At 38.4% G+C, this 14,843-nt stretch overlaps 1 protein-coding gene across 1 annotated transcript; it reads left to right on the forward strand.

The window, feature by feature from the left end:
* Positions 1–909: 909 nt before the first annotated feature.
* On the forward strand, positions 910–12,787 carry decr1 (2,4-dienoyl CoA reductase 1, mitochondrial). Its single transcript, XM_053633914.1, has 10 exons — positions 910–1,213; positions 1,475–1,680; positions 2,699–2,756; positions 3,124–3,210; positions 3,366–3,513; positions 5,039–5,138; positions 11,348–11,420; positions 11,676–11,822; positions 12,096–12,158; positions 12,249–12,787. Exons 1-10 carry the CDS (start codon positions 1,148–1,150, stop codon positions 12,306–12,308), a joined length of 1,008 nt encoding a protein of 335 aa, XP_053489889.1. The 5' UTR covers positions 910–1,147; the 3' UTR covers positions 12,309–12,787.
* The last annotated feature ends 2,056 nt before the right edge of the window (positions 12,788–14,843 follow it).

Below are 14,843 nucleotides of genomic sequence, written 5' to 3' on the forward strand. Positions count from 1 at the left end.
CTCTTTCTGATTGTAGAAGCATGCACTTTGACACCAACAGTTGCAGGACTTACTAGCAGATCCTGTGATGAAATTTTGGGGTTCTTGGAGACTTCTTTTTGCATCAGAAGGTCTGCTCTTGGGCTGAATTTGCTAGAACGGCCAGTCCTGGACAAATCTGCAGTCATTTGAAATCTGTGCCATTTGTAGATGATTTTGCTTACAGTGGAATGATGTATTTAAAAGAATTTGGATATCTTTTAAAATCCCTTGCCAAACTCATAGGCATCCAAAACCTTTTTCCTGAAAGTGGCATGATGACACCACACACCTCAATAACAAAGGGAACCCCAGACACTAGATATGAGAGGGGTATAAATAAGACAGGTTCCACCTGCACTCCCTAAGCAGGTTCTAATCACTGGCACCCAATCTTGGACACGTGATTCTAATTTTATGGATTTGAAGGTGTGATTAATGCAGGGGTGTACTTACTTTTTCCATATGACTGATCTGTTTTTTGTTAATTTAAATTGTGAAATTTATGACAAAATGGCAATTTTATGTGTCATTTGATAGAGTACATCAACTTTATTAATATGCACGATTTCAAAGAGGATCAAATGTTTGCTTGTCCAAATATGTAAAATAAATAAATAAATGAAATTAAGCCAACAATTACCATGGGGTGTACTTATTTTTCACACAACTGTAGATAGATAGATAGGTAGATAGATAGATAGATATACAGAAAGTCAGACAGACAGACATTTTTCATTATGCAAGTGTCGAATGGGGACTCTTATTTAGTTGGGGGGACGGATTATTTACTTCCTTAATTTTAGCGTTGCTTACTTTGACCACTTCACGAACCACCACCAGTGTTTTATTGCGTCAACATGCTGCAAAGTTTGCGCATATATTTAAATAAACTATATATACATATTCCACAATGAATATTATGTTCAATAATAGTTGTGCTTATAATGTATTTTTAAAATTGTGATCCACTTCAAAGTTTTTATCACCCGGTCTTTATGGGAAATAATATAAATGGGGTTAGATTGGGTTTAGGTTTTGCGCAGGGTCGTAAAGACTCTTTTTTGTATTATGTCTGGTTTCACTAGCTAACCTGTTATTATATTTGAAGTTGGTTAGGTTGGACAACATGGTGCTGTGGTCGAGGTTAACCTGCTCATATACATCTCTACGGACATGCTCATTTAATGCACGGGTAAGAAGAGTGTTCTTAGAGCTTGTTTGTTTATTTATTTGAAACTTCGTAAGTATATAAGCTTGATATTGATAATGTTAGAATTTCATTTACCATGGAATCATGATACTGAATAGTTAAGAAAACACATTTAATGTCTAGATTTTATATTAAAATTAGTATAAACATTTATAACAACAAACTGTCACGGCCAGTAAAGTAGGTGAAAGGTCATGTTTCTTTTGCTTGACTTGGCTGTGGCATTTACATTGTTCCTAACAGTTTTTTGGAACTGGGACAAAGGCTTTATGGCAGAAGAGCCCCTCTTTATCCCAGGCAGGATTCTTCCCTCTATCTGAAGGAGTGATGCTTCCAGCTGGGACATTTAAAAACAAAGTGGCCTTCATCACAGGAGGAGGTACAGGTCTGGGTAAAGGCATGACCGCTGCTCTATCTGCCCTTGGGGCAGAGTGTGTCATAGCTAGCAGGTCAGTTGTACACTTATTCACACTTTTATTCACACTTTTATTCACACTTTTATTCACATTCTCTGTAAAGATACACTATGTTTTAGTCTCTCAGGAAGTCTAATGGGCTGACTTGGGTCCTCTTTAGTGCTGATTATCTGAAAATGCAGCTGTCAAGGTGCTCTGCAGAAGTGTTGTCCCTCAGTGATGATGAAGAAGAAGCAATATTTGTCACACAAACATTTCAGCACAGTGAAATTATTTTCTCCTGTTGTTAGGAAGCTTGTTAGGAAGTTGGGGTCAGAGCACAGGGTCAGCCATGATACAGCGTCCCTGGAGCAGAGAAGGTCTTGAGAGAAACACCTTGCTCAAAGGCAGCTTGGCAATGTTGGGGCTTGAACCCTGACCTTCTGATCAGTAACCCAGAGCTTTAACTGTTGTGCCACCCCTGCCCTGCAAAATATAAATAAATAAATAAATAAATAAATAACCTTGAATTACATCTACAATTACATCTACAGGGCATGCCTCTGGACATTTGCTTTCTAGTAATTTAGTATATTAATTTTTTTAATGAGTTTATGAAGTATATTTTTCTTGTAGGGGGTGGTGGGTAATATGACACAAACATATCTTTAAAACCCTTCAAAAACATTTATACAATACATAACATAAATCACAATATATAGGTTTGATAACAAACTGCCAGGAAAACAGCAATGTTGCTTTAAAATAAACGTGGGAAAACTGAGTCTAACGATATTTTTATTAAACATTTACAAAAATAAATGTACCATAAAGGAGAGGGGAGAATCTGTACAACAGGTTTTTAAGATTCAGTAAAGAATTTTAACATCATTTGCCTCTATTCAATGTGTGATTCTACTGATTGTATTATACAATACTGGCATCTCATGGAAGTATTGTAAATTTGCTGCCAAGCCCTATTAATTTTCCATTGTCTTTTGATCAAATTAAAGTAATCTTGACAAGCATTCTGGATGAATTATTGATGTAATGAAACTTTTTCTTGATGCAGAAAACTGGATGTTCTGAAACAAACTGCTGAGGAAATCTCACAGCAGACTGGTAATAAGGTAATGACTGGAGCTTAATGCAGTACATTCACAAATTGGCCTCTGTGTTATATACATTTGTTGCTAATGTTTGTTTATTTATTTATTTATTTATTTATTTCAATAATTGTTCTTGTATAATAACTTGCTCAGAGGTTTTCAGAGCTGATTAGGAGTGGGTACTTTCCCTTCCAGGATTCATATCTCATCTCACCAATCCTATATGAGATGCATTAAAAAGCAGGCATTGATTCAGTGCAATAAAATCTGATTTGTTTAAAACACTTTGCCTTGTTGCTGCTGTACTGTAAATACTAAGATCAGTGCTTCAGTTTGAATCACTGAATCTTTACACCCGTAATGCTGAGCAATGTAGTGCATGTTGCAGGTTCATGCTGTGCAGTGTGATGTGAGGGATCCGGCCTCTGTAAAGGCTGCTGTAGACCATCTGGTCACCGACGTTGGGCTTCCTGATGTACGTAGGTACAGTTCGCAGCTGCCTGGAAATCAATATTGTGCTACAGATCCTTGAGCTGAAATTGTTTTGAGGCAAAAATGTGAATAATGTGTTGCACTGACCATGCTGAGTCTTGAAATCGCATGAACCAATGTGTGCTCTTTCATACTCAGGTGGTGATCAACAACGCTGCAGGAAATTTCATTTCTCCTTCTGAAAAGCTCTCGGCCAATGCATGGAGAACCATAACAGACATAGTTCTGAATGGCACAGCTTACATCACGTTGGACATTGGGAAACTTCTCATCAAAGCTGAGAAAGGTTAGAATTATCAAATGAAGATAATTTAGCTGTTTATTTATTTAAACTTTATAGTGTATGCAGTTTAGTATGCTTACTCACAGTTTATAATTTGCTCTTAACATTATTAGTAATCAGAACTTAGTCCATAACTTTCTGAAATATTATGGCATTTTGATAAATGCTAAAGCTTTGATCACAATATCCAACCACAAGATGGCAGTAAATAATCAGGTTGCAGTGTTGCACTCTCACAAACTTGTGTTGTTAAATGCAGTTCAAGATATCCAAGAATTATATAAATTTATGGAATTTAACAAATAATGTTGTGAGATTTAAAGTATCTCATACAAGGTTTTCAACTTTTTAAAGCCAGAGACCTTTCACAGTGGCAAGACAATTTATGGACCCCTTTATGATCACAGCAAAGATGCATTTTATGGTTATAATTGAGCTATATAAATACTAGATGCCTTAGCTAAATATTTACCAAAAGTAAGAAATAAAATAATTCATTAAATTAAATAGTTACATTTAATGTTTTGGAATGTTTGTGAGACAAATTAGTTCATTTACTTTATAGCAGCAATAAACAGTTGTTCCCTCAACAGCCTCCTGAAATGTATAATACAAAAAAAAATGCAGCTTGGCATGTTACTGAAAAATTGCAGAAAGCAGCTTAAATAAGTCCTTTTCCCTTGGTGGAAAAGTTAAAGGGACAGCTTTATCTCTGTTACAAGGCACTGACACTAGAGACTCAATTTAAACAATTATTAAATGGTAAATTAATGGGAAAAAACAGAAATGGCAGAAAACAAATGGTATGGAAGGCAGTAAGGGGAGCAGTCAAGAAGGATTGTTTTAATTACCTAGAAATTGCAGTGAAAGACATGACGTGTGTGTAAAATCAACAGCTTTCTGGCCAATGCACACCAGTTTCTACTCAGTCCTGCTCCATAAGTGATTCTTCTCTTCCACATTAGGGCTATGTGTTATCAAGAATACTAATGTGTATATGTACAGCATGGAATTTGGGGAATGCAGACAGTCAAAATTGGGCCAGCTATAAGTATATTCACTTAAATTTGAATAAACAGCATGTTTGTGTTTATTCACATGTTGGTTAGTGAGAATCACTGTCATAACTACAGGCCAGCACAATCATATAATTTCTGATATTTGATTAGATTTCTCTTGTGTTGATTGAAGTGCTGGTTAAAATGGAAGTGTATCAGTTCGGTCACACCCTTTTGTGATTGTTTTGACCTTTTCTTTTCCTTGAATTACAGAATATGCAATTTCTTTATTATAAATAATTGCTAGTCGCTGTTGTGATGTGCCACTCATATTTTGTTTGTTGGTTAGCTTTTGAATACTGGAAATTTTTAGGAAAAAGAAAACCTTCCCGTGACTCATACTGTAGATTTGATTTGTTGGTTTTGATCCAATCCATTAAAAAAAAAAATTGTAGTATTCCTTGTCTGTATCAGCACAACTTGCTTGCTTGGTTTTGGAGCCAGAGTTAATTTGTAAATGGTGTTTTCAGGTGCCGCTTTTTTGGCCATCACCACCATCTATGCTGAGAGTGGATCTGGATTTGTTGTGCCCAGTGCATCTGCTAAAGCAGGAGTGGAAGCACTGTTCAAGTAGGTAAACCAGCTAAAGTAAAGGTTATGTCTGTTTACAATACTTTCATGAACAACCAAATAATATATTGACAATATAAGAAATATATTATTTCTTATATTGTCAATATATTATTTGGTGTGTGTATATATATATATATAAAAAAATATACAAAAAATATATATATAAAATAATATTAGAATCTCACAAAAGTGAGTACACCCCTCACATTTTTGTAAATATTTGATTATATCTTTTCATGTGACAACACTGAAGAAATGACACTTTGCTACAATGTAAAGTAGTGAGTGTACAGCTTGTGTAACAGTGTAAATTTGCTGTCCACTCAAAATAACTCAACACACAGCCATTAATGTCTAAACCGCTGGCAACAAAAGTGAGTATACCCCTAAGTGAAAATGTCCAAATTGGGCCCAAAGTGTCAATATTTTGTGTGGCCACCATTATTTTCCAGCACTGCCTTAACCTTCTTGGGCATGGATTTCACCAGAGCTTCACATTTGTACTCCTCACCTGATTGCTGCCACACACGCTTGACACCATCTGAACCAAATAAGTTTATCTTGGTCTCCTCAGACCACAGGACATGGTTCCAGTAATCCATGTCCTTTGTCTGCTTGTCTTCAGCAAACTGTTTGCAGGCTTTCTTGTGCATCATCTTTAGAAGAGGCTTCCTTCTGGGACGACAGCCATGCAGAGCAATTTGATGCAGTGTACGGCGTATGGTCTGAGCACTGACAGGCTGACCCCCCACCCCTTCAACCTCTGCAGCAATGCTGGCAGCACTCGTACGTCTATTTCCCAAAGACACCCTCTGGATATGACGCTGAGCACGTGCAATCAACTTCTTTGGTTGACCATGGCGAGGCCTGTTCTGAGTGGAACCTGTCCTGTTAAACCGCTGTATGGTCTTGGCCACCGTGCTGCAGCTCAGTGTCAGGGTCTTGGTAATCTTCTTATAGCCTAGGCCATCTTTATGTAGAGCAACAATTCTTTTTTTCAGATCCTCAGAGAGTTCTTTGCCATGAGGTGCCATGTTGAACTTCCAGTGACCAGTATGAGGGAGTGTGAGAGCAATGACACCAAATTTATCACACCTGATCCCCATTCACACCTGAGACCTTGTCACACTAACAAGTCACATGACACCGGGAAGAGAAAATGGCTAATTGGGCCCAATTTGGACATTTTCACTTAGGGGTGTACTCACTTTTGTTGCCAGCGGTTTAGACATTAATGGCTGTGTGTTGAGTTATTTTGAGTGGACAGCAAATTTACACTGTTACACAAGCTGTACACTCACTACTTTACATTGTAGCAAAGTGTCATTTCTTCAGTGTTGTCACATGAAAAGATATAATCAAATATTTACAAAAATGAGAGGGGTGTACCTACTTTTGTGAGATACTGTGTGTTTTTATATATATATATATATATATATATATATAACGTATATATACTGACAATATAACATTTAGCTGTATGACATAAATGTTGAAATGTTATACAGTTGCACAGTGATGGAAGACAAAAGGATGGCTGTACATGAACAGAAATGAAATATAAAAACAGTGTGTTGATGTGTGGAGGTTTCCACAGAAATTTGTTGGTTTAAAAAAAAAAAAAAAAGTGTTTCTGAACCCCCTTCCCCATCACAGAGCATATATGGCCAGATTGAGACTTTATAATAGCATAGTCTATGTCACTGAAATTATCCTTACTGGCTCTGTCATTCAATACAATTTTTGTCTATACCAAGCCCACTTTGTGATGGAAATAGGTCTAACTGTGCTAAATGCCTGTCCTATTTCCTATGTTTTGACACTAAATATGCAGCAATGAAAGTTTACTAATCTCGATTCTGTCCTCTGTTACCTAAACCATAAGGACTCTTGCTGTTTACGTAGCTTATTTATTGTTCCCACATGTTATCACTGTACGGAAAGTCGTTAGTAATCAGTCCTTTTATTGTGGTGCTGTGTAGGTGCTGATAGTGAGAACTGCTATTTTTAGCTGTGTAACTCAGTATGTGTGAAAAGAGAGCACTGTCTCAGGATAAAAGTCAAAGACTAAAAGTTCTTTTGACAATCTTTATTGCAGAATCGATGGTCCAGCAAAATTAGGCTTGCCTAGTTTCCTTGTTACCTGTGCGCTGCCCATTCAGTTATGAATGAAAATACGAAACACAGTTTGAGTGCTAGTATAGTATTGAATGCTGTCAAAAAAAAGTACATCTTTACATGGGTGCCCTTATTGGTAGTATTGTAGAGTGTGAAGTCCTGTGGAAGATTTTCCAAGCTGTTAGTCCAGAAGACAAATTGCAGCATGTTCAGAGAGTGTGAGTAGTTGTTTTGATAGGTGTCACTAGTGTTGTATTGGCCAGACTGTGGTCAATATATACCTTTGAACTGTTGAGAATGTAAACACCTGTGAGCACAGGAACTAGATTATTTATGATACTTTATGACTTTATGACATACATCACTGAACTTGGATGTTTCATGTCATGTCAGGAGAAAAGCTGTGTCAAGCTTAATTTTTTAACCTGATCAGTCAAGATTAGGATTCAATTTACAGAATGCGTTTACTTGGGAATAGTCTAACCAATGTCCATTTCCTGATTTGGTATATTTTTAAGTGAAGTGCCACATTGTCACACTAAATATATGTTTATTAGCATAATCAGGCATGGTAAATTTGTAGTTTTTAAATGGGAAATTCAAATTGGATTGAGGAAGAAGGTGATTGAAATACATCAGTCTGGGAAGGGTTACAAAGCTATTTCAAAGGCTCTGGTTCTCCAAAGAACCACAGTGAGAGCCATTATCTCCAAATGGAAAAACTCGGCACAGTAGTGAACTTTCCCAGAAGTGGCTGACCTTCAAAAAATTCCACCAGGAGCACAGCAATTACTCATCCCGGAAGGACCTACAGGCCTCTCTTATGTCAATAAAGGTCACTGTTCATGACTCCACTATCAGAAAGATACTGAGCAAAAATGGTATTCATGGAAGAGTGGTGAGTTGTAAACCACTGCTAACCCAGAAGAACAATAAGGTTCATCTGAATTTTGCCGAAACACACCTTGATGATCCTCTAACCTTTTGGGAAAATGTTCTGTGGATTGATGAGTTGAAACTGGAACTGTTTGGAAGATAGGGGTCCCGTTACATCTGGAGTAAACCAAACACAGAATTCCACAAAAAGATCATCATACCTAAGCATGGTGGTGGAGGTGTGATGGTGTGGGGATGCTTTGCTGCTTCAGGGCCTGGGCAATTTGCAGTAATTGAGGGAAACATGATTTCTGCTCTCTACCTGAAAATCCTAAAGGATAATATCCGGTCTTCAGTCCGTAAGTTGAACCTCATGCACAATTGGATTATACAGCAAGACAGTGATCCTAAGCTTAGGAGTAAGTCCACCACCTTGAAAACCCTCCAGTGTGGCTGAACCAAAGCAGTTCTGCAAAGAAGAGTGGGCCAAAATTTCACCACAGATCTGTGAATGTCTGATCTCCAGCTAACAGAAGTGTTTGGTTGCAGTTATTGCTGCTAAAGGTGGCACAGCCAGATTTTAGGTTTAAAGGGGCAATTAGTTTTTCACATGAGTGATGGGTATTGAATTACTTTTTTTTGCTTCAATAAGAAATAAATATCTAAAAACTATATTGTGTGTTAACTCGGGTTGCCTTTGTTTGCTTGCCTATGTTGTATTTCGTTTGAAGATCTAAAACTATTTAGTATAAGATATACACATAAACAGAAGAAATCAGGGTGGGGGAAGATACTTTCTTACAGCACTGTATTTGGAATATACACACTGAGGATAATTCAGGGTTTTTTCCCCCAGGGATAGTATCATGGTCTGACCCCACACAGCCCTCCGTTGACTACCTTATCATAATTAAATGGTCCTCTTCACTCTTATTCTGAATTCTGTGCATGTGTTGATGTGTTGATGGCTGTGGCACTTCAACCTGTGTGTACTGGGGGTGGAGCATACATCACAGTGATTAATGGGGATCTTAATGATTGCATCTGTTCTTTCTGCCTGGCATTCCTTATAGATTTAGGCTAGATTTAGTATTGCAATTGAAAGATTTGGAATCATGTGTGCAGTGTCCAAAATGTACAGAAAACATCAGTAGTAACACAATTCAATGCCATCTTTCTGCTTATAGCATCAAATGAGAACGTATTGCACATGTGGTATGCTTATGTGTTACTTTAAATTATCATTTGATAGATAGATGGCACACTTCATTGATCAGTGAGGGAAATTGTTTTGTTGCAGCAGTACAATAAACAACAGCAGTTACAAGGACAGAGACAATGCACAAAGCACACAAATTACAGTACCCATACTTAGTAAACTAATTAATTAAGAATAAAATGAGATGCTAGGTAGTGACAAAAGTAAGTAAAGTGGTTGTAGTGCAGGAGATGATCATAAGGTGACTGTTATTAGAATGAGTCCATAAGAAAAATAATTAATAATAATGAATACAGTGCGGTGGAATGTTGGGGGAAAAGGTGCTATTGCACAGCTAACACAGAGTGGTTGAGTTGAACAGTTTGATAGTGGTGGGTTTGAAGGACCTCCTGTATTGCTCTGTGCTGCACCGTGGCTGGACCAGTCTGGAGCTGAAGGTGCTCTGCTGTATGTTTAGTTGTTCATGGAGGGTGGGAGTGAGAGACTTTGTTCATGGTGAGCATCAGTTTAGCCAGCATCCTGATTTCAGTGGGTCCAGATTGGTCCCAATGACCTGTCCATCTTTCCCTGTCAGTTTGTTTAGTCTGCTGTCATCTCCTGCTTTGATGCCACTGCCCCAGCATATGGTTGCATACAAGATGATGCCCGCTACAACCGACTGGTAGAGCATGCATAGCATCCTGTTGAACAAGCAGGATATTTTCCAGAGTGTGGATACTTCAGCCTTTTTTCAGGCTCATGATGAAGAGTCACTCTAGTACTTCACAGGGCTGACAGCTGGAGTCCCAGTGTTGAAACGGTTGAAGAACTGGTTCAGCTCATTGGCCCAATCTGTACTTCCCTCAGTTTGCTCATTGCTATTCTTGAAGCTATTGATCAGTGTAATACCATTCTACTCATCCCTGTTATTATTCTGCTACAGCTTAATTTCTAGTTTCTTTTTGTAGGAGTCCTTGCATTCCCTTATCTTCACTTTCAATTCTCTCTGGACCTGTCTCATGTCATCCTTATCCCTTGCTCTAAAAGCTCTCTTCTTTTTTAGAAGTTCCTTTAGCTGACTGGTTATCCAGGGTTTATTGTTTGGAAACCAGTGAACTTCTCTAGTGGGAATGATGTTTTCAAAACAGAAATGGATGTAGTCTGTGACACAGTTAGGCATTCCGTTAATGTCCTTCTCATGTAGATCACAGAGTACATCCCATTCTGTGGTCTCAAACAGCTATGCAGAGTCTCTACTGCTTCAGGAGTTTATTTCCTAACTGTTTGTTTGAGTGGTGGATGTTGATGGACAGTTGGTGTGTAGCTGCTGGGCATGAGCAGGACCAGAATGTGGTCTGATCTGCTGAGTGGGGGAATAGCAGTAGGAGATAGAAATGCATACCAATCATTTGCATACAGTAAGACAAGTGTCTCGTTCTCTCTGGTTGAACATTTGACCAACTGGTGAAAAGTAGGAAGAGTTGAGGATAGAGAGACATGTTTGAAACCACCACAGACGGACAGAAAAGCATTAGGCTGTTGTGTCTACTGTCTAGCAGTGACACCGTGGATTATGTATTGTTGATATGCTTGCACTGCATAGGACCATTGCATATCAGTCCTGATATCACCTAACAGAATGACACCTAGGAGAAATTGTCAGATGTAAAACTGGACACTTTAGTGATCTTTATAAAAATCTTTCCCCTGGTATATTTCTAAGGCATTACCCTGCCATTTCTTTAGAACCTATCAAGCATGCTGTGGATTGGATTCTAAGAAAACAGCTTAAACAAATGGATCAGTTTACCTTGGCCTGACCCCCCAAAGCAGCCTACAATTTGTTTTCCCCACCAACCTGTCTCTATTGCCTTTATGGTCTATTGGAAAAGCGAATGGTATCCTGGAGATAATGGCTGTCTGTCTCTCTGTGTGTGTGTATGCGCGTGTGTGCATGTTTGTTTGAATCAGAGCCACTGAAGATTATTCAAGCCGATTCCCTTTGCATCCACAGGTCTCTGGCAGCAGAGTGGGGAAGATATGGCATGAGGTTCAACGTTATTCAGCCAGGGCCAATCAAAACCAAGGTACTGTGTGGGAGTATGATTATATGAAATTGTGTATTTGCAAGATGAGGCATTATTCACACCCTGATGGAAACTGTGTGATGCAGATTCACAGATTCTTGATGGTCTTGCTGACCATTTGTTCCCCTTAGGTTCTGTATTGCTCTTTTATAAAGCAGAGTTGTATATCTCTTGCCATCAGCCAGCTTGATGGCAAGTCTTGATGGCCATCAGTGTGGCATTTTATATTAACATTTTCTTCTATGAATTCTGAAGGGTGCTTTCAGCCGCTTGGACCCCACAGGCATGTTTGAGAAGTCAATGATTGAGAGGATACCAGTGGGTCGGCTTGGTACTCCAGGGGAGATTGCCAATCTGGCTGCCTACCTCTGCAGCGACTATGCCAGCTGGGTGTCGGGTGCGGTGAGTGTGCTCTGACCTTGTGGGAAAGTACTGCTGTCTCTTCAGACTGCAGCCCACCTAATAGCTTCCCTCAGGACTTCTCCCCTTTCAGTTATAGTGTGAGTGAGCCAAATACATAGTAATACCTTCTCTTGTGCCCTCTGACAGGAAGCGCACAAAGGTTGTGGGAGGCAGAAAAAGGAGTTCTCTTTAAGTAGACTACATTGTAGTTGCCAACTGCATAGTCCTGAAGGTCATTCTTGACCCTGTATCTTTTTTATGGATTTCTTGTAGATCATCAGAATGGATGGTGGTGAATATGTGTCTATGGCTGGGGAATTCAATTCACTGAGCAAGGTAAGGTTTTTAGGAGATTTTTAAAAAAAAATTTCCAGTGTTGCCATCATGTTTTAGATTTTTGTTTATTTATTTATTTTTACATGACAGGTCACACAAGAGCAGTGGGCTATGATGGAGGCCATGATCAGAAGCACAAAGGGCTCTTAATGACTGAGGGCTGTTGGCGGATGACCCACTTAACAGCTAACACCACTGGGATTCATAAAATCCATCAAGATGGTCAGCAACTTCTTAAACTTAGAATTCTCACATGATGCTAAAGCTATAATAGGACCAAGCAGCAACATAGAACGACCATTTATGAACAAAATAAGGTGGAAATAAAGAAATGATGTGTGCAGAAAAGTAGTCATGTGAAGGAAACATCCTGAATGTTTTTTCAAACCGTAGAGCCTTTTTCCAAGACTGGCATTTCATCATAGATTAATGTAATTCATATTCTTTTATATTTAATTCTGTATTACGTGTTCTAGCATTTAAGTGATGGTTAAAACAAATGTACTCCCTTGAAGTTGTACATAAATGTACTATTCCCATAATAAGTAAATACATGTATTAAAAAACCTAATGCAGTTTTTACTAGTTGTTGTATTTTACAAAAGAAATAAATGAGAAAAAACCCCTGATTCTTTTATTCTTAAATTGAGTTCCAGTCACTGGAAAACAGCTGTTCCATTCACAATATTCAGTTGAATATTGCAGCCTATGAATACTAGGACTTCGTAGTGCTACAGTATATGGTACTACAAATGACATGCACTGTTGCCCACATAGCTCGTCAGTACCAGTTCATTATCTGTAGAAAGGCAGTGAAAGTCATGTTCCTGAAAGAGATTCCTTTTTGTATCATTATGTTGTGGTTCATTTTATAGATGCACAGAGAAACTATAAGCTATTGCTTCTTTCTTTTGAATCCCTTGGATCTGTTTCTTGTTTAGAGAAAACTTAAAAATAAAACTAGCACAAGGAATCTTTTAAAGCATGGTAATATGTTTTTTTCCCCTCTGTGCATTCACAAACTCAATTTTCTTGTAGCTTCACGATAATAAAGAATTGTTGACACTGTCTGATTACTTGAAACACACAAGAAACAGGGTTAGTGGATGACCATTAAATGCAACGAAACACATGCCTTTCTTAGGTAATTAATCTCTGACTGGATCTGTTAAATAAATGCATTACTGAGAGGGGTCTTGTTAATGCTGTGTTAAGTATCTTTCACAATGTATTTCAACTGGTTTTCAGAATACCTTAGAATGCATGCTCATAATCACCTCATGTTAATACCCCAAGGTTGAATTGAACTTTTAGTATCTGTGCATTGTCATAGATGTGGTGTTTCTTTTGATAGGAAGGAGCACAATTCTTCCAGCAAGTATTCAATATAAGATATGGCTGTACCTTTCACAACTTTAAGAGGCAGCAGCTCAATTATCAGATAAGATCATCCATCCACTTTCTATACCGCTTATCTTACAGAGTCGCAGAGAACCTGGAGCCTATCCCAGGGAGCATCGGGCAGAAGATGGGGTACATGTTGGCGGGGTGCCAATCCATTGCAGGGCACAATCACATCCACATTCACACACCTATTCATACTCTATGGACACTTTGGACATGCCAATCAGCCTACCATGCAGGTCTTTGGACTGGGGGAGGAAACCAGAGTACCCACAGGAAACCGCCGCAGCATGGGGAGAACATGCAAACACTGCGCACACACACAGGGCAGCAGTGTGAGGTGTCGTGTGAACGTGCTAAACCACTAAGCCACCATGCGCCCTAGATAAGATCATGAGTTGTTTTTTCTTTAGATTGCATTCCCACTGTGGATCTTACAGTACCATTTATCTGAATTCTTTTAGTGCTATGGTTCTCAAAGTGGGGTCTGAGGACCCTCAGGGACCTGTGAAGCAGGGCTAAGTTTGTTACAACTCATTATTATCAAAGTGATTATATTTATTAAGTTCCTATGGTTATTGGTCTGTTTGACTAGTTGCCTGATTTGAATAGCTTTAATCTAAAACTCAATAACTCAAAAACAAGTATACCTGTAATAATACCAGTATTGACTTAATGTGGTTATTTGGTGGAATGTTCAGGAATAAAAAACACACTATGGCTCCAATAAGTAGACACAATATTATTGTAAACATTTAAATAATGTAATATTTAAATAATTCAAATGACATGTACATAAACCTGTGCTGTGGGGGTCCATGGAACCTATTTTACACTTGAAGGGGTCCCTGGCTATGAAAAGTTTGAGAACCTCTCCTCTATACTATACTGTGATGATATTAAATAAAAATTTCCCATGTTTAGAATTAGAAAATGGCTGTGAATATGTACTTATAAAAACAGGTTTTTAGTTGAATATACTAGTTTGCCAAATATTTAAAAAGAAAGTATGTACGTTATGTCCATGGGAACAAACCACACCACCAATGAGTAGTTCAGATAGTGCTTTATTAAGTACAATATCCTCATACACAGTGTCACTGGGGGTCAGCACGGCATTCATTACAGTGCAAATACGGAAATATGAGACTGGATAGTGAGCTGGGGCAATGCAGTTCATATAGATGTGGTATGTGCTTATAGATTCTTGCTGGAATTGTTAAAGCCTCACAGCAAGATGTGCCTTCATTCGCAAACATGCACTGTGAACAGAAATTTAGC

Source organism: Ictalurus furcatus, chromosome 1 (assembly GCF_023375685.1).
Source record: "Ictalurus furcatus strain D&B chromosome 1, Billie_1.0, whole genome shotgun sequence".
In the NCBI taxonomy this organism is placed as follows: Eukaryota; Metazoa; Chordata; class Actinopteri; order Siluriformes; family Ictaluridae; genus Ictalurus; species Ictalurus furcatus.